This window comes from Monodelphis domestica, chromosome 2 (assembly GCF_027887165.1).
Source record: "Monodelphis domestica isolate mMonDom1 chromosome 2, mMonDom1.pri, whole genome shotgun sequence".
Lineage (NCBI taxonomy): Eukaryota > Metazoa > Chordata > Mammalia > Didelphimorphia > Didelphidae > Monodelphis > Monodelphis domestica.
In genome coordinates, this window is record NC_077228.1 from 295513093 (window position 1) to 295537752 (window position 24660).

Here is a 24660-nt window from a genome sequence, read left to right on the forward strand (position 1 = left end):
AGAATTTTTTCCCTTACTACTCATGACTTTTTTTTTTTGGAGGGGACAAGGGTGTTAATATTTGTATTTAAAAATAAGTTTCTTTGTTATGTGAAATACGAAGTTGACTTTTATGGAAAGAAGACCCTTTTAATTGGAATTTATTTCAATAGCAAGAAATGTTAATAGCATCTGTTATAGATTTCCATAGGTGCTCTCAAAATGTGATACGTGTATTCCTTTCTCATCCTCTTATATACGATCCCAATGTAGTTCTCGTTATTTTGAAATAAGATTGATCCAAAAGGGAAGTTTTATATTCTTTCACAACTAGAAAGAGATAAGAATATCATTCCTATTTCTTGGTATATAATGAATGATTTTTTAATATTTTAAATGCATTTTAATTTTAATTTTTTATTTTAAAATATGAATTTAGTAGTAACCACTTGAGATTTCTAACTAACCAGCAGATTCCTTTCACAGCTTGAACAGATGCCAAACCCTCAAATAGGGCCCCAAAAAGAGGGACATGGGCAGCCAGATGGCTTAACTTGACTAGAAAAAGCAGAAGCTTAAGTCTAAGTTACTAAGCAGCTAGGCTGGATGAGGGAGACAGAGACAAGGAGACCAGAAGATAAGCACAAAAGAGGTCAACTTCCTCTCTCTCACATCTTATATATCCCTTGTGACATCATCATTGAGTCCATCCCCAGGGCATCCTAAAAGGTTTTTTATTAGAAAACAGCATTAAGTAGAATCGGAGAGCAGAACTCTTTCATCACAGGAAGGAGAGTATTCCAAGAACTCCAAGAGACTGACCACATCATTGCCAGAATGGCTGCACAGTTCACATTTCCCAACATGGTGGCTACATAGTCAACTTCATTACCTAAGAGACTTGTCCACAGACAAACAAGAAGCATGTCTCCATGCTATCTCTAAAAGATTTGGACAAAAGAAAGGAGGACTTAATCCAGTTTCATAGTAGGGAGGGAGCACTGTTTGCCTCAACTATAAAATCAAACTTCTTTATCCTGATCCTAAAGGGGGGAAAATGATTTTTCAATAATATCCCAGTTCAAATTAATTTTCCACAGTTATAAGGTCTACATTATCTCTCCTCTCAACAAATATGACAGAACAAATTTTTGTAACCTTGGTGTTTGGTGAGGTAATTTTTAAAATTTTTTGTTCTGCAAGTTATTTTTAGAAATCATTGCCTATAAAAAATATTTGGTTCCCTAAATTTGCATTAGTCCAGCTCATACTTATCAATGTGTCTTCCTTTTCCCTTTTATTCTTCATCCCTAATCATGTAGTTCACAGAGTGAACATTTGCTTAGAGAAATAAAATCAGGTTTCATTGTTGGTAGAGCTGTGAATTGGTCCAACAACTAGCAATTTGGAATTATTGATTTTTTTAATAGCCCTTTGTTCCCTTACCCTTTGACTCAGAGATTGCATTGTTAGGAAGATACTCCCCAAAATGTGAAGATGGAAAAAAGATCCAATATAAACAGAAATACTAATGGTATTATTTTTCAAAAGATTCAAATAGAAATATTATATATAATATATATATTGTATACACTTCTTGACTTGGGGAAGAGCTAAACAAACTGTGATGAATAACAAGTATAAGGGAATATTACTATTCTCTAAAAAATTATGAATAGGAAGCATCCAGAGAAGAGTAACAAGACATATTAAATGATTCAGAGTGGAATAAACAGAATCTACAAAATAATATACACAATGGCTACAATAATGTAAATGGAGAGGAAAAACTTTTAATACTGAGAAATTATAAATATTCAGCTTGACCCTAGATAAAAATTAAAAAACAAATGCATCTCCCTTTTTTTGCACAAATGGAACAATACATGTGGAATATTACATATACTTTTCAACATTATGGTTTGTTCATTTTTTAAACTGCTTTCCCCCACCTTTCCCCCTTAAATCTTCTCTATAAGATACGGCTTCTTAGCTGGAAGAAAAAGTATGTGTGTGTGTTTATATATATACATATGTGTATATATATATATATATACATAAATATATATATCTGCAAATGAAAGTAACAAAGAAACAAAACATTTTCACAAATCTTGTTACATGGTGTTCTAGGGGCTCATTCCTCATCACTCACTCAATACTTAAAAGCAATTATTCTCAAATATTTTGGTCTTAAAATCCCTTAAAATTATTGAGTAGTCACATTCACCCCCCCAAAAAAGCCCACAGAAACTTTGATTTAGGTAGAATGACTCCTCTGAACTCACCATCCTCCTTTATAAAATGAAGAGGTTAAAATAGATAACTCCTAAAATCTTGCCTTTCTCAGTCTAAGATTTGATAGGTCTAGAAACTATGAATGAGAAGTAATTTAAAGGAGTTGATGGACCACTCAGGAGGGCAATTTGGAACTATGTGCAAAGGGCTTTAAAAGAATGCCTACCCTTTGACTCAGCCATACCGCTGCTAGGTTTTACCCAGGTAATAAGGGGGAAAAAAACTTGTACAAAAATATTTATAGCTGCACTCTCGTGGTAGCAAAAAATTGGAAAATGGGGGGATGTCTACTGGGGAATGGCTGAACAAATTGTGGTATCTATTGGTGATGTAATACTATTGTGCTAAAAGGACTATTGAACTGGAGGAATTCCATGTGAACTGGAATGACCTCCAGGAATTGATGCAGAGTGAAAGGAGCAGAACCTGGAGAACATTGTACATAGAGTATACACTGTGGTATAATTGAATATAATAAACTTCTCTACTAACAGCAATGCAATGACCCAAGACAATTCAGAGGAACTTGTGAGAAAGAACACTATCCGAATCCAGAGAAAGAACTGTGGAAATGTAAATGCATTAGAAAAATATGTGATCAATCACATAATGAGATGCGGATATGATTGGGGTTTTGATGTTAAAGGATCACGCTACTGCAGATACAAATAACACAGAAATAGGTTTTGAATAATGATGCATGTCTAACCCAGTGGAACTGTTTGTCAGATACAGGAGGGGGAAGAAAGAGTGGGGTGGGGGGAGATCATGAATCATGTAGCCATGGAAAAATATTCTAGATTTTTAAAAAAAAATCTTTCTAATAAAATCTGATATAAATCATGGGGAAAAAAAAAAAGAAGTTGATAGGTCACCTGAGTTTTAAGACATGGATAGTTTAGGAGGCCAGGGAAGGAGGAAGAAATTAATAGTGATTTTTTTAAATGGACACTTTTTAAACATATTATTGCATTCAGCAGAAAAAAAATAATTGAACATAACCTAGTTGTTACCATTGTGATTGTTATCATTCCTGCCTCTCAATTCCACTTCAGCTGAGCTTCAATTTGGATCCCTTTCCCCCACTCCACCCAACCAACCAGGATATCAGAAATGTTCCATGGTTTGTGGGGTCATTCAGAAGGAGAAGAAGGTGGTATCTTGGGTGCCAAAATATCTAATTATGCTTTAGGAAGTAAGTTTAGTCTGGAAGAGAGAAAACTTAGGGCCATGATTACTATGTTCAAGATTTTAAAGGACAGTTAACTGGGAAAGGGTTTAGATTTCTCCTCCTGGTTCCCCACAGGGCAAAATTTTGATGGATGGAAGTTTTTGAAAGGCATAGGTAGGCTTGAATGAATTAAAGTACCCCACTAATTAGAGCAAGCAAAAATGGAATGGCCTGCTTAGAAATTGGTTACCTTTCCCTCTCTCCCATCCTGTAGAAATTTTTAGGCAAAAACTGGATGACTATCAGGTGCATAATAGAGAAGATGTTTACTTAATCAATGGTTTGGACTAAATATCCTCAGTCCCTTTCTATTTAGATTCTATAATAGCTTAGGTCCCTTGTATTTTAGAGGATTATCAATTAAGATCTGGAAGGCACCTTTGAAGAAATCAAGTCTAACCCACAGCATAGATGAGAAAACTTCAGACTGGAGATCTAATGATTTGCCAAAAATGCACAAGTAGAAAGAGATAGGACTATAATTTGAACCTATCGTCTCTCTCCAAGTATGGTGTTTTTTCATTGTAGCACTGCCTCCTCAAATCTTTTACATCTCCACATCTTTCCTTAATTCTATGAAATTATTTCACATTAAAAAAAAATTCCTTCTATCTCCTACTTCATATATTGGAACCACTTCCTCCTCATTCCAACTTCATGAAAAGGAAATGGTCCTAGCACTTTCAAATATATTTTGCATGATAACGCTTGTTTCAATAAAGCTGGAGAGGGCAAGTTAGTAATGATTTATGAGAGAAAGATGGTATAAAATAATGTGTAAAAAGCACTTTGTTAACCTTAAGGCTCCATAAAAAAAAAATAAATAAATAAACCCTTAACCTTCTGTTTTAGAATCAATACTAAGTATCATTTCCAAGGCAGAAGAGCAGTAAGGGTTAGGCAATTGAGATTAAGTAATTTGCTCAGGTCACCCAGCTAGGAAGTGCCTGAAGTCACATTTGAACCCAGGGACTCCCATCTCCAAGTCTGGTGCTCTGTCCACTCATCCACTTCACTGCTCCAGGTCTATTAAATGTTAACTATTATTGTTGTACTTGAGATGTTTTCTTAGATTTGCTAATTGTTGTTCATGCCTATGAGACATTCTGGTAGCTCTAAAGTTTTCCTGTTACTTAGTTCTGGGTCATCCAGAGAAGGCAGTTTTGTGGCACAGTGGATAGAGGCTCAAGAGTATCTGAGTTCAGATCTAGCCCTCCGATATTTATGAATTATGTGACCTTGAGCAAATTCACTTAATCTGTTTGCCTCAGTTCCCTTATCGGTAAAATGAGGACAATAATAGCATATGCCTCTCAGCATTTTTGTGAGGTTCAAATGCTAAAATGATGTAAGTAAGGCACTTAGCACAGTGTTTGGCACATAGTAAATGCTATATATCCAGTCAAATATTCATTAAATATTCAGATCTCTATGATTCCCTCCAATTTGATTTTTTTTCAGTTTTGTAAGCAGAAGTAGGAAATGTTACCTGCCCTTAAGAGGCTAACAATTCTATGTTGAAAATCAGACTTACTAAACAAAAGAATAAATTTGTCACTATTTTGTTAAAGTTAATATGCCTTCAAAAAATAAATATGTAGCAGATGTGGCAGGAACTTATCTGGGATATAGCAGATTTTAACTAATTATCTAGGTAAACAAATGCTAAACTAATCTAGTACTTTCTTTAGTTGATTTAGAACTTCTCAACTGGGTAAGGAGAATACAAGTACAAAATAACTTGATTTGTTACTGAACATAACTTGGCACTGAAATTGATTCTAGAGATGAAATTGAATTTTCAGGAAGTTTTGTAGGGATAAAGATAATGCCAGGGAATTAAGGATATTGTAATTTTTTAAAATAAAGTAGACAAGAAAGGTATTTTCCCCCTAAATATTAAGTATAAAATCCTCATTTTTTGTTTTTATAAATTGATACATTTATTGATAATTGTGAAATTAATAATAGAAAATTCATATTCAATATATGCATTAATTAGAATAAAAGATTAGATAATATGTAACTAACAAGTTTCCTTAATTTTTAACACAAATATCTTTAAAGCACTTTCACACCTTATCTAATTCATTTCTCACAACCACCCAGTAAGGAAAATACTGACAAACTACATTTTAGCAGAGGATTTTGAACCTCAAAGAAGTTAAGTGACACTTGAGGCTTCTTTCCTACTAGGTGACTGAGCTAGAGCTTAAAACTAAATTCACAGAATCATAGATGTAAAGCTGAAGGGAACCTTAGAGATTAGAATTCATTGATCCCTTGTTTTACAGATCAGGAAAATGAAACAAGGTCATAAAGTGTGAACCTTAAAACTGCTCAGACTGTACCTTAGAAAATTTGGTTAAACAAATTTCCCTATTGTAACAATGGAGGTACTTGGTCAGGAATGTATTGAGAACTTTAAAATTACTCTACCCTGCTCAGACAGTGCCTTAGGGGAAGATAAAGTTGCAAATTCCTGACTGAACAATGAAAAGTCTCTAACTCCTACTTATAGTGAAGCCAAACCCTTAAGCTAGGTGGTCTATTTTTAGATCTAATACAAAAAGGTGCTAACTACCTATAAAGGTTAAATTAATCACTAAAAGGTCAAACAACTTACAAAAGCCAAGCTTAACAAAAGAGGTGTGAAGTACTCAGAAGATATAATCTACCCAGAGAAGGTGAGAACTAAAGAGTGGTTTGAACTAAGAATGGGCAGTCCTGGGAAAAAGTATCTACTATGATTGGTAGATGTGAAAATTTGGGGGAGGTGACATAAGAGAAAATTCTCTTTAAAAGGAGCTCTCTGAACTCAGTTTAGAGAGTTCAGAAGTTTAGAGGAGGGTCTCTGAACTCAGTTCAGGAGTTGAGGATTTCAGTGAAAGACTGGAGCTTGCTTGAGATGATTTTGTGGTGAGTGATAAAGACTGACTCTCTCCCTTAAGGCTCAGACCTAGGCCATTTGGCATAGGCCATTTCTACTATTTCTCTCTCTCTCTTCTCTCTCTCTCTCTCTCTCTCTCTCCTCTCTCTCTCTCTCTCTCTCTCTCTCTCTCTCTCTCTCTCTCTCTCTCTCTCTCTCTCTCTCTCTCTCTCTCTCTCTCTCTCTCTCTCTCTCTCTCTCTCTCTCTCTCTCTCTCTTCTCTCTCTCTCTCTCTCTCTCTCTCTCTCTCTCTCTCTCTCTCTCTCTCTCTCTCTTCCCTTAATTCTTTCATTTGTATTAATTAAAATCTCCATAAAACCCAGCTGACTTGGGCATTTTCATATTTGGGAATTTTCCCATGGTGACCACTTATTTTTGATTTAAATCAAGACACTAAAAATTATCTTTACAGTTTGGCCAAAACCTTTACAGTTTGGCAATTCACAGTCTTGGCAAACCTTATTTTCACGGTTACAAAAGTGACTTAGAAAAGGTCATGAAGCTAATAAATGCTAGAGCTGAGATATGAAAATAGTTTCTCTCACTCCCAATCTTACCAATGTTGTATGATTTTTTTCAGGCTTTAAACCTAGTTTTCTTCTTCCTGTATCATATTTGTTGTTGAATTGTTTGGTATTTACTTAAGTGCTAGAAGAATGCTGTAATGAGTTTACCTTTTTTAATAAATAAAAATACTTTTATTTCTCAATTAAAACTCTCATTTTCATTACCTCTTTTTTTTTTTCTTCATAGGACTCCAAGATGAATTATATGCAATTTCCAAAGCTGTTGCAAACTCTAAACAGTTGGATGTAAATGTGACCTCCTTTAGGGCTGTTGAGTTTCCTCCATTCCCTATGCCAGACGCCAAATCCCGGTAGGTTAGGTCATTTTTCTGAGTTTAGAGGATTAGCATTAAGGAAATATATGCAGCAGGAGTCAAGACATCCAAATCTAGGGGACATGATACTGAAATTGTCCTCGAACTTAAAATGAATTTTCAGTGGGTTTTGAAGGTTAGAGACGTCTGTGAATTAAGGATATTGTCTTAAAAAAAAAAAACCAAAGTAGATACAAAAAGAGGTCTTTAATGGATTCTACATTATCTATAGTAGTCTTCAAATCATATTATTTCATAATTTTATTCTCCTTACCTGATTTAGCAGTTATAAATCAACTAAAGAAAATACTAGCTGAGCTTAGCATGTGATTATAAAAAATAATTAGTTAAAATAGCCTGCTTCTAGACACCTCCTCTCTGAAGCTACTATATTCCAGATAAGCTCCTGCCACACTTTAGTTCCACTCAGCAAAACTTCAACTGAATTTGAATTTTTAAACATTGGGATTAAAGACATTTTATGTTATTTTCCAGAGTACATTTTATGAAGCTTGCCAGAAATGAAAAACGCTAGTTACAACTCTGGATATCAGTATAATAAAAGCCAAGAAAAAAATAGAAACTGAGGTTAAATTATAAATATGAGTAGTGGTCATTATCATCATGGCCTTGTTCTCATCTTTTCGATTAGGTTCAATATTATTGTTATAGAACAATAGTTACTAATGCCTATTAATCACAATCTTGCTTTAATCTTACCCTGGACATTGGCCTGGGATCTGAAGCCTTTTGTATAAAGATTTAGACCAGCTAACTCTAAAGTCCTATCTGCTGACCCAACTCATTCATTATTTGTTCAATGTCCTGCTCACTGGACAAAAGAAACAAAAACCAAGACATGACTTACTACCTGATTAATGTTACCCAGATGATCAACTGAAAACATTTTCTGTATTTGATGGTGTCCTCTTTGACAATAACCTTTCAGTCTTTGATTTCATGTCTTCTGGCCCCTTTTGGTTACAATTCTGAAGAAGAAATTAAAGATACGACTTAAGCCAAAGGCTTGATTATTTTCTTGTTTAGTAGTTAGCTGACTGACTCATAGAGCTACCTTAAACACTAGAAAGTTGGCAATGAAGTGCCAGAATTTAATGATAGTCAGAAGTTAAGGTGCACAAAAAGGATGCCACAGGGAGCCGTGGAATTTGCTTATTTATAAGTCAATTGATATTCATCTTCTCTGAGATAGTTTTATAGTTACCAAACTGGAACCTAAATAAAAGCTCATAGCACAGGTAGAGATGTTCGAGTTAGAAAACATATCCCTATTTAAATATTGGCTGTTATTAGTATAGTATGGTAGATAATGACTTCATTGATATTATTCTCTCTGTAAATTCTTCTATAATGACAATCTTCCTGCCCAGGATTTAGATATAGGTCATCTAATTCTAATTATTGTAATCTTTTGGTTTAAGTCCTATTCTTTCTACTTTTTCTCTAATGCCATGGAATATGTAGATTGGAATATAAAGAATTATCAAAATATTATATTTGACTATACGAAAGATCTGTGGTTTCATCAATATGGGGAATTATTGGCATGTGAACTCTCTCCATTAATATAAATCCTACCAAAAGTTTACATAGTGATTAGCAAAGACAGAACCTGGTAAGACCTCAAATTCTAAAAAGGGATATTATCTATGACATGGTAAGTACTAATTAATTTTCATTAAATGAGTATAATAATAAATGGATTTATATTAAAACAGAAAGGATTTAGATTAGTTATAAGGAGAAACTTACTGATAATCAGAATTTTTGAAGTACTCCAAAGGGATGTCACAGAGAACTATGTAATTTATTTACTTGTAAATCAACTAAACAATTTTCTAGCCTTATACTACTCTTGCCTAAAATGGTTGTAACTGTAATTTTGGGCAGCATGAAGGAAATGAATAGAATGACTTCTAATTATCTGATTGAATTCCATCTAACATTCCACATTTTCCTTTAGTGTGATGTCTTCTCCTCAGCTGTCTTACCTGAGTGTTGCTGAGGCTGATCTCCTAAACAGGACTTGGTCCCGGGGTGGAAATGAACAGTGCCACCGGTACCTTGCCAACCTCATCTACTGCTTTCCTAGTGTGTGTGTCCGAGATGAAAATGGTAAACCAGTTTCCTGGGGTCTCACAGACCAGTTTGCCACAATGATTCATGGTTACACCTTGCCTGAGCACCGAAGGAAGGGCTATAGTCGACTGGTAGCTGTGACATTGGCTAGAAAGCTCCAGAGCCGGGGATTCCCAAGTCAAGGCAATGTCCTAGATGATAACATAGCATCAATAACTCTTCTCAAAAACCTTAATGCTTCATTTTTGCCTTGTCGCTTTCATAGACTTATCCTCACTCCTAGAAATTTCTCTGCGTAGGCATACCCATAGCTTACTGTAACCCTGTAATTTCAGGATTGACACTCTTTTTTTACTTTCTCTGTCAACCCAATACTTCCTTATGTGTCAGAGAATAAGGAATTGAAATGGAGCTTTGAGAATCCCAATATTATTATGGAAGAGATGTGATAAATCAGATTGGAAAGAACATGATTTTATTCTCTCAAGGTTCCCTTGAAAGTTACTACAGAGGCAGTGAGATGTCTCAGTGGATAGAATGCCAGAGTGGGCAAGTCACTTAATCTCCAATACCTGACCCTTACCATTCTTCTGCCTTGAAACTGATATTTAGTATTGATTCTAAGAAAGAAGGTAAAGGTTAAAAAAAGGAAGTTACTAAAGGATCAGGGATTACCAAAAATAACTATTTCTGTCATACTTTGATACTCATCTCAGATAATTCCATGTTCCACAGTTTCATGGATGGATTAACGTGAAAGCCAGCAGCCTTTACTCAGCATATATGACAGAAGCTAGTATCTTAAGATATAAGACTTGTCACACAACTATTTCACTATAGCTCAATTCTCTAGTCCAGGCTACTGACTCAGCTCTATAAAACCCCATGATCCTATGTTAATTTCTATTATTTTCTGTTCCCATTACTTTTGACTCAGGATCTCTATGTATTAGCCCTTTACTTTCCTTTTCCCTTTATCTTATTAAGACTCACTCCTGTGTTTCCAGAAGCTAGGTGATCTCACTAAATAGAATGTTGGATCTGGAAAAAGGGAGATCCAAATTAAGATTTATCCTCAGATACAGTTGTGTAACTCTTGGCAAGTCAATTAATTTCTGCCTGCCTCAGTTTCCTCAAGTATAAAATAGGGATAATAATACCTGCCTCATAGGGTATTGTGAAGATCAAATGAGATATTTGTTAATCACTTAGCAAAGAGCCTAGCATATAGAAGGCACTTAATAAGTGCTATTCTTCTTCTCTCCCTTCCCTTAGGTATTCCCTATCCCTTACATAATCCCCAACCTTTGGGTAACAAGAGAATGGTGCAAGGTATTTAAATACTATGCAGTGGATGTTGCTGTTATGGTATATAAACTATTGGTATGCACCTCATGACTTCTCTCCCTCCTTCCACCCAGCTTCCCCCACTCTCCGCTAGGCAAATCCAAAGGTAGAAAGCTATCCGGTCTAAGGCAATGTTTGTAGCTGTCCTTGGTCCTAGATATAAGGACTTGAAACCTTTAGATTATAGGGAGAAGTATGGCAGAATAAAGTATCTGAGAACCACTGGTTCTAAATCTCTATGAATTTTTATTTTTTAAACAGTAAATAATAATATAAAAAATAAATTAAAAAATAACAAAATAAAAAATAATTTAAACAAAAACCCTTTCTCAGGGACAGCTGGAGGCTCAGTGGATTGAGAGCCAGGACTAGAGATAGGAGATACTAGGCTCAAATCTGACCTCAGACTCTTCCTAGCTGTGTGACCCTGGGCAAGTCACTTAATCCCCATTGCCTAGCTTTTACCATTCTTCTGCCTTAGAACCAATACACGGTGTTGATTCCAAGACAGAAGGTAAGGGTTTAAAAAATAATAAATAAAAATATCTTTCTCAGATTTAAATCTGACAAAAATAAATCAATTTCCACAGGATGGTCAAGCTACTAAGTAGGAACTATAGCTTTGATTGCACATTTTACCCTTGAATAGGGATCAGGGAATGAATTTAATACTTTTAAGAAGGAGAAATGAAATTTAAAATATATATAATGAGTTTGATAGGGAGACTATTGAAAGCCACTATGATTTAACAGCAGTAGTTCTGCTAGTATCTCTGACATCATAAGGTTTTTAGCCTACAACCTAGTTTAAATCAAAGTTGTATTTAAATAAAATAGGATATGGATTCAAATGAGAAAACTAAGGTCCAGAAAAATTAGGTGACTTGCCCAAGATTCACATAGGTAGTAAAGTAATAGAGTCGAAATTGAAAAGAGCTTTGACTTTAGAGTCATAGAGCTTCAGGTAAAGTTTATCCTCTGATACTTACTGCCTGTGGACCTGGGTCAAGTCATGTAAACTTCTTGGACCTCAGTTTTCTCATTGGTAAAATTAAAGTGTTGAACTAGATGACTTTTGGGAACCCTTCCTACTCTGGAATAATAATATTAAGAACTCAAACTTTATGACTCCCAATCTAGCCCTATTACACTAAGCCAAACTGCTTTCCTTACAGACAAATATTTGAGAGTTTGTATATGAAGTACACCCTATTAAGAAATATATACTATGTATATCTGGAGCATAATAGTCCCCATTTCTTAAAATAGCATATTCATAAAGGCAACCTCTATATAATTTAAGGGATAGGAAATATTTGTGACTACACTGATATATATAAACTCATGGATAAAGAAACTCCCTCTGGTTATGCAAGTCAATACCTTCTTTTAAATGCAAGTCTTAAATATCCCTGGAGCCCTAAAAGGTGACAGTTTACCCCATATCCCATAGTGTATTCAGGAAAAGATGTTCATAGTCAGTATGTTTCAGAGGTTGAACTTGAACCCAAGTTTTCCTAGTTTTAATGTCACCTTTCTGTTCACTGCATTATTCTGCCTTTCATATAATTTTGCTGTTGTTGTTTAGTCATTTCACTTGTGAACAACTCTACATGACCCTATTTGGGGTTTATTTGGCAGAGATACTAGAGTGGTTTGCCATTTCCTTCTCCAGCTCATTTCCCAGATGAAGAACTGAGGCAAATGGGGTTAAGTGACTTGCTTAGAGTCAAACAGAAGTTAGTGTCTGAGGTCAGATTTGAATTCTGGAAGATAAGTCTTCTGGCTCCAGGTCTAGCACTCTATTTATAGCATCACCTAGCTGGCCCCACATATACTTTTAGAAGTCGTTGAATTTTAAAAATTACACTGTGAAGTCACCTTAAAAATAAACCCCCTTAAATTACCAATAGTAAATGGACCCAGAAAGTTTGAATGAATTACTCAAAATCAAATAACTTATTTATGGCATTAAAGGCACTAGAACTAGCCCTTCTCGCTCTCAGAATTGGATTCTTTAACTTTTTTCTCCTTCTTGCTATTTTTGTCTTACTGGATTTCTGAATGTTTATCTATGTTTACCTCAAAAGAGATGCACCTATAAGGGTACCTTACACAGAATAAATTCTTGATAAATATTTCTTAAATTTAGCAATAAAGCTACAAATTCACATTCTGTTTGGGTAAATTCATTTCTCATTTAAAGTGGCCACAGATAAAATTACTATAGATATATAAACAGACTGACTCGACTATAAAGATGAATACATGGGGCCTCATATTAGCTTGTAGAAGTGCCAAATTTTCACTGGGGTTCTGAATGTTATGATAACCTGAGTATCTCAAATGGGAAACATAGCCCTGTGCTAGGAGGAGTCTTTGAAGAACACAGAAAGTAAGTTTAGAGAAGATAGGCAATTCAATTTTAATTAGGAATATGGGTTATCAGATATAAAAGAGACATATCTAGAAATCATAGGACTCTATGGTTAATATGATCCTCTCTGTTTAGCTGAAAGCTCAGTAGGGGCTTTTGTTGCAAAATAATGTAAGTTCCTTGTGTGTAGGAGCCATTTTTCATTATCCCCATAGTGCAGTATGGTATCTTATACTTAGTAGACCCTTAATTAAGGGCTTAATTTAATTGTTTCATGATGTACCCCCTAAATATTTTTAGTTGTTATGAAACATAAGATTCACACAAAAACTATGAAATAATTAGGATTAATAAAGTCAAAGGAGAGGAAAATGGGAAAATAGCCAGTGTTCATTGATCATTTCATCTCAACCAACAAGAGTATAGTAAAGGTGAGACCACCTAGGGAGCATAGGGAAAAGTTAAAAAAATCTTCCTAGAAATGGAGTCAATCTTGGAAAAAATATATGAGAGCCCAGTAGAACGAAAATACTGGAAGTTATAATTAGAAGAAATATTAGAGATCATTTAGTTCAATTCAGTCAATTTACAGATTAAATTACTTTTGTGCTCATCCAAAGTAATTATATAGCATCTTCCTTGGTGCTTCTTTTTTGTTTCTTTGTTTCTTTTCTGTTTTATTTTTTCAGTTAGCAATCACTTATTTTTCTCTCCCCACCATCTCCACTCCCACATTTGGAAGAAAAAAAAAAAAAAGAAAATCCTTTGTCCTGTATTCCTGAAAAAAATATTCCAAACTCCTTTACTTGACGTAAAAAATAAGGAATCTAAAGTACTCCCTGACATTATTAAGAAAGGATGAATAGGAGAAATTTAGAAAGATGGGAAGATATATACAAACTGATGATGAATTGGTCTGAAACAAAAGAACACAATGATTATAACAATGTAAATGAAAAGATGACACAAAAAAAAAAGAAGTCTGAATTTATGGACTAATGCTCACAGAGCAAATGAGGAAGCACAGGTTACTTCTCATGCTGGAGGAGCAAGGGACTATGGTTACCACAGCAGTATGTTCTCTCTATATCTCTCTGTCTCTGTCTGTCTGTCTGTTTGTCTGTCTCTTTCTCTCTCATCTAGCTAGCTAGCAAGCTACTCAGATTCACATGGTTTTGTTTGATTGATTTTCTATGTCAGAAGAGAAGATTCTAATTTAGTAGGATCTTTTAATTTTTTTTAGAACTAACTGATGTAACGACAAAAGGCATCAATAAAAAACATTTTTTTAAAGACTGCCTGTCAGATGCAACTGTCTGGGAGTGGTGGCAGTGTCTGTTTTAAAATCTTCATGGAAGGTGGGGTATGAGTGGCAAGGAGAAGAGGTCAGGGAAAGTCTGAAAGGTCTCCTTTTCCTCAAGTCCAGATCTAATGTGCTCCAATTTAGTGAAGTCTCAGGCATTTTCATAACTAGCTTTCCCTAAAATAACCCTTGGCTTTTACTCTAGGAGACATATTTAGTTTTTTAACTTTTATTCTGAGCTGATCAAGATATATGCATATATCTTGATTATCCCTAAATGGTTTGTGGTTTTTTGTTTTTAATTTGGAGCTTCTTTTCTTCTGTGAGAGTTAAATTAGGAGTTTTGACAAAATAAGAGAGCAGCTTTTAATAATTTAAGTTTTAACGAGAATATAGTAGAGTTGTAAATTAATATTATCTTTTTAATCCAGAGAAAAGAAAACTTCTAGCAGCTTTTAACAATTAATAATTTCATTTAATTAAAATAGAGATAGTAAAAGAATATAGTAAAATGAATATAGTAAAGTAGAGAAATATAGGAAAGAGGTAGAGAAAGAAAATTTCCTAAAGCCTATGTTAGTTATCCTATAACTATGTATAATTACTACCTAATACTGCCTATATCTACCTATAATAATAACCACCCCACAAAGTTCCAACCCAATCAAAACCAATCCAATCAGCGCTTAATCAAACCCAATTAGGTCTGTCATCAAAGACCAGTCACCTCCCAAACCAGAAAAGGTCAAAAAGCCCTCTAAAGGTTAAAGCCAAAAAGCCCTCTCAGTAAACTTGGACCCACCTTTATATTCCAGCAACTAAATGTCAACCACCAACCCAACACACTCCCAGCAGCCAACTTCCCCACCACTGCCAGCCCTAACTGTCAGCATTGTCGTTTCTATTTCCTGTTACTGTGGGTTGGTTAATCCCTATACATCTCTATGGTAACAAGACCTCCAGGTCCCCTGTTAAATTAAAAAAATAATAATAAAGAATTCTTTTTTTATACCTCCATTCATTTATTCATCAATTTCATAAAAAAAAATACAGTTGGACACACTGTACAATGACTCTGACATTGTGATGCTATTTTGGTCCTCTTCAATTATAAAGAACTATTAATAGCCAACCAACCAACCTGAGTGTTAGAATGTGCATTGCATTCTAAAGGACACAAAAATCATTGCTGGCAATGCAATGTAGCAGATACTAGAATTAAAGAATAATTTAGTTAATGGAAACAAACTATCATAATGGAAACAAACATACCACAATTATTACAGTTGGCAATATCCACAATATTTATCCAGTGTGCCTTCTGAACTTTCTTGATCAGAATGGAACTTTTGTTGGATACTCTTCCCAGTATATTTACTAAGGAGCTTTTCAGCATGAGAATTTCCCTGGCTTGCTCTTGGAGATATGGTGATAGTCCAACTCTGAATTAATCCCAATGTGTATTTTGCACATCTAATTTTTTTTTCAAAAATGAATGAAAATTAGAAAAGAAACCATTGGTTCAATTATTAATATAAATTCAAATCATCCATGTCAAAAGGATTGGAGGAAAAAATAATATAACCATTTGAATGTTAATATAATCAATTGTATTAAACATGGTGAATCTTTGATTTTCATCTTACATTTTATTTATAGCATCTACTCCACTTAAGCAATTATTATGTTGATTTCTCAGATGTTCATTATTAACAACTAGTACCTATCCTGAGTAATTATAAATTGGCTAAGATCTCAGTTATATATATTTACTGAACTGAAAAGTATTTTGAAATCTAGACCCATATCTACTGTTCTGGGAAGTTTTGAGAGGAAACAAAATTTTATTAGTCCTAACCTAAATAGTGTACTTGCAACATGGAATGGGTTATAAAGGGGAGTTGATTTAGCTCAGAAAAATTCAATGGTTTCCCAGTTAATTAATGAGAATTTAATAAGTATTTACTGTTTTCCAGACTCAGTGCTAAGTGATAAGCTCCCAAAGCAAACAAATAAAACAAAATAAACAAGAAAATAAACAAACAAAAAATGCTGGGAGCCATCAGGCCATGACACCACGACAAAGTCACTTGTGGTAGCTAAGGAATCCACAGAGTGGCCCTTGGCAAGATGTGACTTCCCACTCAACCCCCCTTCCATAACCTCTCTCATTAACATCCCTTTCCTATGGAATTGACATGATTACTATTCTCCCTAACCTAGGAATAATACAAGAGCAAAATACCTGTACTTTATTTCTCCAAAACATCACCAAAAGATCAGACCCTCAAACCCAATCTCAAAAGACTACCATGGATTAACTTTTACTTAGTTACATAATTCCCAGTAAAACCATAGCTACAAGCCAAGCCCAGAACTTTCCCACTCACAGAAATTTATTCTCATGAAGCCAGAATACAAATCAATCATAAAAGCCCATACAAAATGTACAGGTACACCAAGTTTCATCATGCCTCAGTGACTTGATTTTTCCCCTTGAGAAACTCCCTAGTAAACCCTGGAAAATGATCAGTAATATTAAATCTGAATTGTGTTCCTAGTACCTCTCAACCTCAATGATATGATTGTTGAATTGTCTTTAAGAACTTCTGATTGATTATTTATTTTTATTAAAAGTAATAAGTAAATTTCCTTGATTATTTATAAGCTCAAAACTCCTCACAGGGTAATGAGAAAATTAAACCACCTGTGATGAAATCTTTTATCTTGTGTGAAACCTTTATTCTGTCAAGAAACTGTAATCACAATATAAGAATATGGAATTTTAATCAAGTGATTTCTTCAAAGTTAATGTATCATTTTTCCAATTATCTCTATTTAGACATGTGTGGTAGATAATGTATCTGTGTGCCCAAAAAATGGGTATAAAAATAAACATCAGGCCTGGGGATAGCGGAGCAGCTATCAGGTGCAAAGCATGCCCATGGTCTTAAAATATATAGCTGTTTTCCATTTGTTATTTTCTCAACTGACTATTCGCCACCTGTCAGGAACCCCTGGAGTTGCAAGTGAAGCTGGACCTTGCCTGTGGCAAAAAAACAGCCCCTGCTCTCAAGAAGAATCAGTGGGAAAAGACTTCAGTTTTAATTCTGACTTTATACATAATTAAACTGTGAGTTTGGATTAGTTAATTTGCTTTTCTTGTTCTGAATAAACTGGACTTTATGATCTTTAGTTTTCCTTCAAGCTCTAACATTTTTTTTATTCCTCAAAATCAAAGATTTACAAGCTACTTTTGCTTTGTTATTTTTCTTTGAAATATATTTTACGAATATGACACCTTGTATGGTAAAATGAACAACAAATCAGAGATATTTTTAACTGAGGTTTTATTTTTTTCTTGCCTTCTCAATTGTTGGGGGGAGTTGGGAAAGAAAGAATACAGATCTAAAAATAAAATTTTAAAAGAACAAATAAGAACCCCAAGATAAATATCACTTTTTTGCACATAATATATGGCTTACTTAAAGAACTCGTGAGATTAAACTAAAATGAACTGAATAAAACATAAAATAAACATATATAAATCATGAATTTCTTAACAAGTACTGACCAGATGGTGGTGTCAAACAGGTAGTATTGGTACTGTACTCTTGATAGGTTTTGCCTACAACAAATTCACCTGGGAGAGTTGAAGGTATACTCCCTGATTCAGAGCATTTATATATATATATATATATATATATATATATATATATATATATATATATATATATATATATATAAGAGTAAGTTTATATATTACTCTTAAACCATTAGTTATCTTCTTACTGAAAGGTAAAGAAAAACCTAATGTCTGTCTGTTCCAAACTGAGAGAACAGACAAAAGTCTTCAGTGTAGAAACTTGATCTTTCTCTCGTTTTCTTTTACAATGGCTATCAAAGGGGAAAATAAAACAAAAACAAAAAACAACTATAAACCAAAGCTGTGAAACTTCTAGCTCACTCTTAAGAGCAGAGAAGAATCAGATTAAAATGTAATTCAGAAATATTTAGCAAAAAAAAAAATTATAATATGGTATAGATAATGTTAATTTGTGGGGTTTTTTTCAAGTCACTGCTCAACTCATTGGGATCTGTTTCTATTTCAGTTTGACACCAATCCTGTAAGCTACTAGTTGGGGAGAATAGTCTTTGGCCTTGATATTCCCTGAGCCTTCCATGTGATTTATGAACACTTGATCCTGTACTTTCTTTTCTTCTGGTTGTTTCTTCTCTCCTCTATAAGGTGGAGACCTACTAGGTGGTGCAGTGAATTGAGCACCTGGACTGGAGTCAGGAGGATTCATCTTCCTGAGTTCAAATCTAGTTTTAGACATTTAATAGCAATGTAACCCCTTGGCAAGTCTTTTACCCTGTTTGCTTCAGTATCCTCATTTGTAAAATGAGCTGGGGTAGGAAATGACAAACTACTCCAGTATCTTTGAAAAGAGAACACCAAATAGGATCATGAAGAGTAAGATAGGATTGAACAACAATATAAGTGGAGTATAGGAGATCAAATGACCTTGAAAGAGGCAAAATGGGGGGGGGGTGATAGTCATTTTTCCCTAGTCCCATAAAGAGCTAAACCTGAGGAATGACCTGCATGACCCAAAACAGAAATATGTGGAATCAGGGGCAAAAACCATCATGTCCTATAAGAAAGGAAAGAGCTCATCTGAACTAAAAGAATTTGGAAGTTATAAAATGAATACAATCCACACCCCACTCCCTACCCATGCAATGAAATCTCATTCAAAGCCCAACTCAAAAGCTACTTCTTCTATGAAACTTTTCCTGTGATAACTTATTATTAATGAACTTTCTTTCACAAGTCCTTGTTTTCCACCTCTCCTAGGTGCTTACATTATTTTCTGTTATAACTATTTGTGGAGAGATAGGGGATGCAGTAAATAGAGGGGAAAATTGGAAATCAAGAAAAGTTGAGTTCATGTCCTTCAGATGCACATTCACTGTATGATCACAGGTTGTTCAGTGCCTCAGACAACAGGGCATCTTCAATATGACTTGCGAGGGGAATTTCCATTCCAAGAATTCCCAACATGAATGAATTCACCAGTTTACCTCTCCCCACAACTACCCCCCCAAAAAAATAATAATAATACCTTACAATTTCTGTTAGTCCATAAAAACTAATAGAAAGAAAAATAATTTGACCTGATCTTTATCTATCTCCCCAAGCACAGTATTCTGAATACTGTAAGTGCTTAATAAATGTTTGCCAATTTGAATAGAACCAGATTTTATAGTTTCATCAAGACTATTCAGTTATTATAATGGGCACTAGATGGCAGACCTGAAACCTAAATGAAATTCCACTGTGAAAAGAAATCGAATTTTGAACATTAAGAGAGACAGTGTAGCATCTTTATTTTTTACTAGGGTTAGTATTTAGAGAACAACAAACTAACAAGCAATTATGTTATCTGATAGTCATATTATCATCGAATTGGGTTGAAGAGATGTAAAGAAAGTGAAATTACTTTTAAGCACCCTCTCATCGTTTTCAACTTGCTTCTCTATTTCAAACTGTCCTTTCAATTTTTGTGAACCATCTAATGCCCTGTTCTTGTTGGGCATTACTATTTACTATTGTGTGAAAGGATCAGATTAAAAAAAAAAAAAGCTGACTGAGGTATTAGTTAATACTGATTTAAGGTGTTTTCCTACTTTCTGGGAAGTATTTGAATTTTAAATAGGTAACAACAACAATAATAACTACATTAGCATCCCTTAAGGGCCTTCTTCATACCAATCTTGTCAGGGAAATAATGCAAATGTATTTGAGGATGCAAAGCCTTAGAGAGGTTGAGACTTACCCAGGGCCACTCAGCTAGGGAATGAAGAATGAAAAGTCTAAAACAAAAAGACTGATCCCAAACTCATTATTAAGTCCAGAAAAGACTGTACATGGAGTTCAGACATACTGACAGGCTAATGAAAATGAAATGTGTAAGATGGATGATAGTTTCTCTTAAATCACACTTTCCTTGCAGATAACTTAATTCTACCTACTCAAAGTCTTTCTCAACACTATTACATTATCAAGGGGAGGTTTGCTGGGGGGTTTCTTTGTTATTTGGAGAAGAAAAGAGGTGTGAAATATTTTCTCATAAATAATGGCCATTACTATTATTTTATTTAATAGGGTCAGCTGGATGGTGCAATGAATAGAGCACTGGGCCTAGAATCAGGAAAACTGGAATTCAAATCAAGCCTGAGATACTGATTAACTTGTATCAGGCTAAGACCCCAAAGTAAAACTCTGGTCCGGAGACCCTCAGGCAAAGTTCAAGTCCATAGAGCAGAAAGTTCTTAGCCATATTCCCCCTCCCTTCTCTTCTTCTTCTTCTAGGGCTTGTTTGTATCCCATATCACTAGAAACCCCTGCAGGTGTAGGTAACCCAGGCAAACTCTTGAGTATGTATCATGTAACCCAAGGATATTTTGGGCATGTATTAAGTAACCCATGGAAGTTTCTCCCTCCGCTGTCTCTTGAACCCCCACTGAAAATGTATCCAATAAATCACTGATGTATGACAGAGTGTATTATAATAGCATAAAGTCTCCCTGTTAATCATTGCCTGTTACCATGTATATGGAAAGCTAACCACAGCTTGTCTTTCATCCCCTTATAAAAATCATGATTACTCTCAATAAAGTTTCCTTTGATTGACATCCGCATCATTGATTCTCCTGACTCTGTTATGGGCATGGAAGGATACCCTTTTGGGTTCGGGAAGGATACCTTTTGCAAGCATGCAATGACTCCAAAACTTAGCTTAAAAACAAAAAGAGATTTATTAATTTAGGAAGTAATGTTGAGAGTGGCCAGGAGGATAGCAAGGTAGAACAGCAAGATGGGGGGCAGTTCCTTGGGAGGACAGCATGAAAGGAAAGGCTGTTCCTCCATGGGGATAACATAGATGGAGAGGCTGTCCCCCAGACGACATCAGTTCTGGGGTTTATATACTCTTTAGATGCTAGGTCCTGGTGTGGACAAGACCTGAGTGAGTGCTAGTCCCTCAGGCTTTTGGTGGGGTGGGGTGGTCATCTGACTGGGGTCTGCTGGGAGGCATAAAGATTCATCTCTTTGTCCACCTTAAATCTAGAGGACAAAAGAGGGTAAACATCTCAGGACCCTGGGTGGGGTCATTGGGTGTTTCTAGGTTAAGTCACAAGGATACAAGGGCAATGGAGTTTTCCCTGATCATAGTTGGCCTGGGTTTCTGGGGTACAGTGCCCATGTCAATTCCACTTTCATTCTTCTTACCCCTTCGGACCCCAGACTATTGTCAGGGAGTACCTTGATGTTAACTATGTGAAACTATGCAAGTCATTTAATCTCAATTTTCTCATCTGCAAAATGGAGATAATAAACGCACTTACCTACCTCACTAGGTTGTTATGAAGATCAAACAAAATAATTGTATTATGGCCCTGGATTGAGATTGTAGAAAGAGGCCAGTTTAAGTTGAATATAAAGGGGAAAAAAATCTTCCTAACAATTAAAGTTGTCCCAATGTGTAAAGATTTGTGTTAAATGGTACTAAGTTCTCCATCATCAGAAATCTTCAATCAAAGACTAAACCATTGTCAAAAAAGTTGGAGAAATGTCTATTCAGTCTGGAGTTCTGTGGTACTTGGCCTGGAATCTTATTTCCTACACTTACTAGCTATGTACTCATGGGAATATTACTTTATCTCCCTAACTTTAAATTTCCTCATACTTAAATTGGGGCAAAATGCCTGTGGTATTTACCTTAGGTGGCACAGAAGATAAAGGAAGACCTGAATTCAAATGTAGGCTCAGATTCTTGCTGTGTGATTCTAGACAAATCACTTAACCCTGTTTGCCTCGGTTTCCTCATTTGTAAAATGAACTGGAGAAGAAAATGGCAAACCACTTCAAATTCTTTGCTAAGAAAACTTCCAAGAGAAAGACATGAACTACACCTATCTTACGAAGGTCAGATGAGATAATGTATATAAAGCCTTTTGTAAGATCCTACTTTGGAGAGATTGCAAAGGGAAAGTCATGACTAAGTAACTGCTTGGAGTTATCCTCAAATAGAGATTCAGTGGTTCTGCGGATTTCATGCTAAAAACAGGATATTATCTTATGGTGCCATCCCTCCAAACAGTGCTGATCTGTGGGATATTTAAAGAGGAGTAGAGCCCTGAGATCTTCCCTGTTGGGATGGTCATTAAGAACAACAAATTGTAATGCAAATAAAGTTTTGAGATTTCTTGGACAATAGAGGCCTTAGGACAAAATTGTCCCCTATGGCTTTAATTAATCTTTTATATTTATGGATTCCAGAGGCATTGATTGGTAGAGAGATTGTATACAAAGAATAATGGAGAGTTCCTGGATTCTAGTCCTGATTCTTTCACTAACTGTGAGTGACTTACTGTGAGACCTTGTCACCATTTTCCAGATCTCTGTTTCATCATTGGTATAAAAGAGGGTTATGAAAACAAACTCTGAGTAATTGTAATAACCAGTGTTGATACTGGAAGATGGATAATCAAATACACCTTCCTAGTCCAGGTAGAAAGCTAAAGAAGAAAGTTTAATGAATGATCATTAAATTTGGGCTTGGGCTAAAGTTGGGCTTGAAATCTGGAAAATTTAGATTTGACTCTTTCCTCAAACATTTACCAACTCTGTTACCCTTGGCAAGTGCCTTAATCTTTCTTGATCTTAATTTCCTCATCTGTAAAATGAGGGGGTTGGATGAACTGACCTCCAAAGTAACTACCAGCATTTGTAGTGCTTTAATAATTTCAAAGTGGTTTTCAAATATTATCTCATTTTATCCTTCCATTGGGTGAGAGGTGTTGTTATTATTCTTATTTTACAAATGAAGAAACTGAGTCAGAAATTTAACCTAGAATTTAACAACTAGTTAGTATCTGAGACATATTTGAAATCAGGTCTTCCCAACTTCAGCTTCAACACTTTATTACATTTTATCACCTGACTCTTACCTATGGCTCCAAGAAGCCATAGCATTCACAGCAGCCATACCCTGGTAACAGTCTCAGCAAACTGGTTAAACCAGATTGAGGGTAACTGATAGGCCTCAAACTGGTTGATGAGTGAAGGGGATGTCCACTTTGAGCATATGAAGACTTCTTTTAGAGAAATATGCACATGAGAACAATTTGTTCTAATATCCAGGAAGGCAACTAAAGCAGGTACTTTGGAGTACTTAGAACTCAATCAGATGTGAAAGATGCTGAGGTCATTGACTGCATCTTGGGGCATTGTCAGTCATCTTGATTTTTGTCTTGCCACTAGACTTTGATGACTCTGGAGGAGAGAGTAAAGCTCCTGGCTTTGTAAAACTCTGATTCACTTAAATCTAGTTCATACACAAGTTGAAACATTACCTCTTGATGTCATTAGTCCTCTTCAAAAAGAGAGGAAAACAGTAGTATCTATCACATTACCTGTCTACCTGTAGTAATGGTAGAAATTGCAGAAATTGTAGTAATTGCAGAAAGATGAGTATTCAGAATCATTTTTGCTTAACAATTTTTCCTTTAAAATATTTTTTCCTATTAAAAAACTGAGGGAATGGGTGTGGGGGAAGGTTACTCATTAGTACACAATAACCATGATGTTTTTTAAATCATCAATAAAACTTTTCAAAAATAAAACTAATGAAAGGGATGGATTATAATGTCTCTTCTAACTCCAATGCTGTATGACTGTTTGTTTATTTACTTAAACCCTTTGACCCAGCCAATTTCTCTATTTACTTTACACAAGTAACATTTAGTTCAACCTGCTCAGGATATCTAGACTAAGGAACATCTCATACCCTTCTAATGATCTATTGAGCACCTGCTATTTGCAATGGGTTGTGTTTAAAACATTGTGGGGGCTCTAAGAACTGCAATATTGGCTTTCGAGGTTCAAATCTTTAATGGAGATGGAGGTATAATTTGTTGTTGGTGGTGTTGCTCAGTTATTTTCAGTTGTGTCTGCCTATCCTGGCCCCATTTGGGATTTTCTTGGCAAAGATACTGGAGTGGTTTGCCATTTCCTCCTCTGGCTCATTTACAGGTGAGGAAACTGAGGCAAACAGAATTAAGTGACTGACCCAGATTCACATAGCTAGTAACTGCCGTAGCCAGATCTGAACTCAGAAAGATGAGTGTTCCTCATTCCAAGCCCAGT

The 24660-nt window shown here is 35.2% G+C and overlaps 1 protein-coding gene across 5 annotated transcripts in view; it reads left to right on the forward strand.

Moving 5' to 3' along the window:
• The window catches only part of GLYATL3 (glycine-N-acyltransferase like 3), a 73480-nt gene extending 56076 nt beyond the window's left edge, over nucleotides 1–17404 (forward strand). For all 5 annotated transcript variants that reach the window (XM_007484059.3, XM_007484062.3, XM_007484061.3 and 2 more), the window contains 2 exons: nucleotides 7191–7314; nucleotides 9302–17404. In XM_007484059.3, the coding sequence (XP_007484121.1) occupies nucleotides 7191–7314; nucleotides 9302–9716 (539 nt within the window). In that variant the 3' untranslated portion in view covers nucleotides 9717–17404. The remainder of the gene's footprint in view (nucleotides 1–7190; nucleotides 7315–9301) is intronic.
• The last annotated feature ends 7256 nt before the right edge of the window (nucleotides 17405–24660 follow it).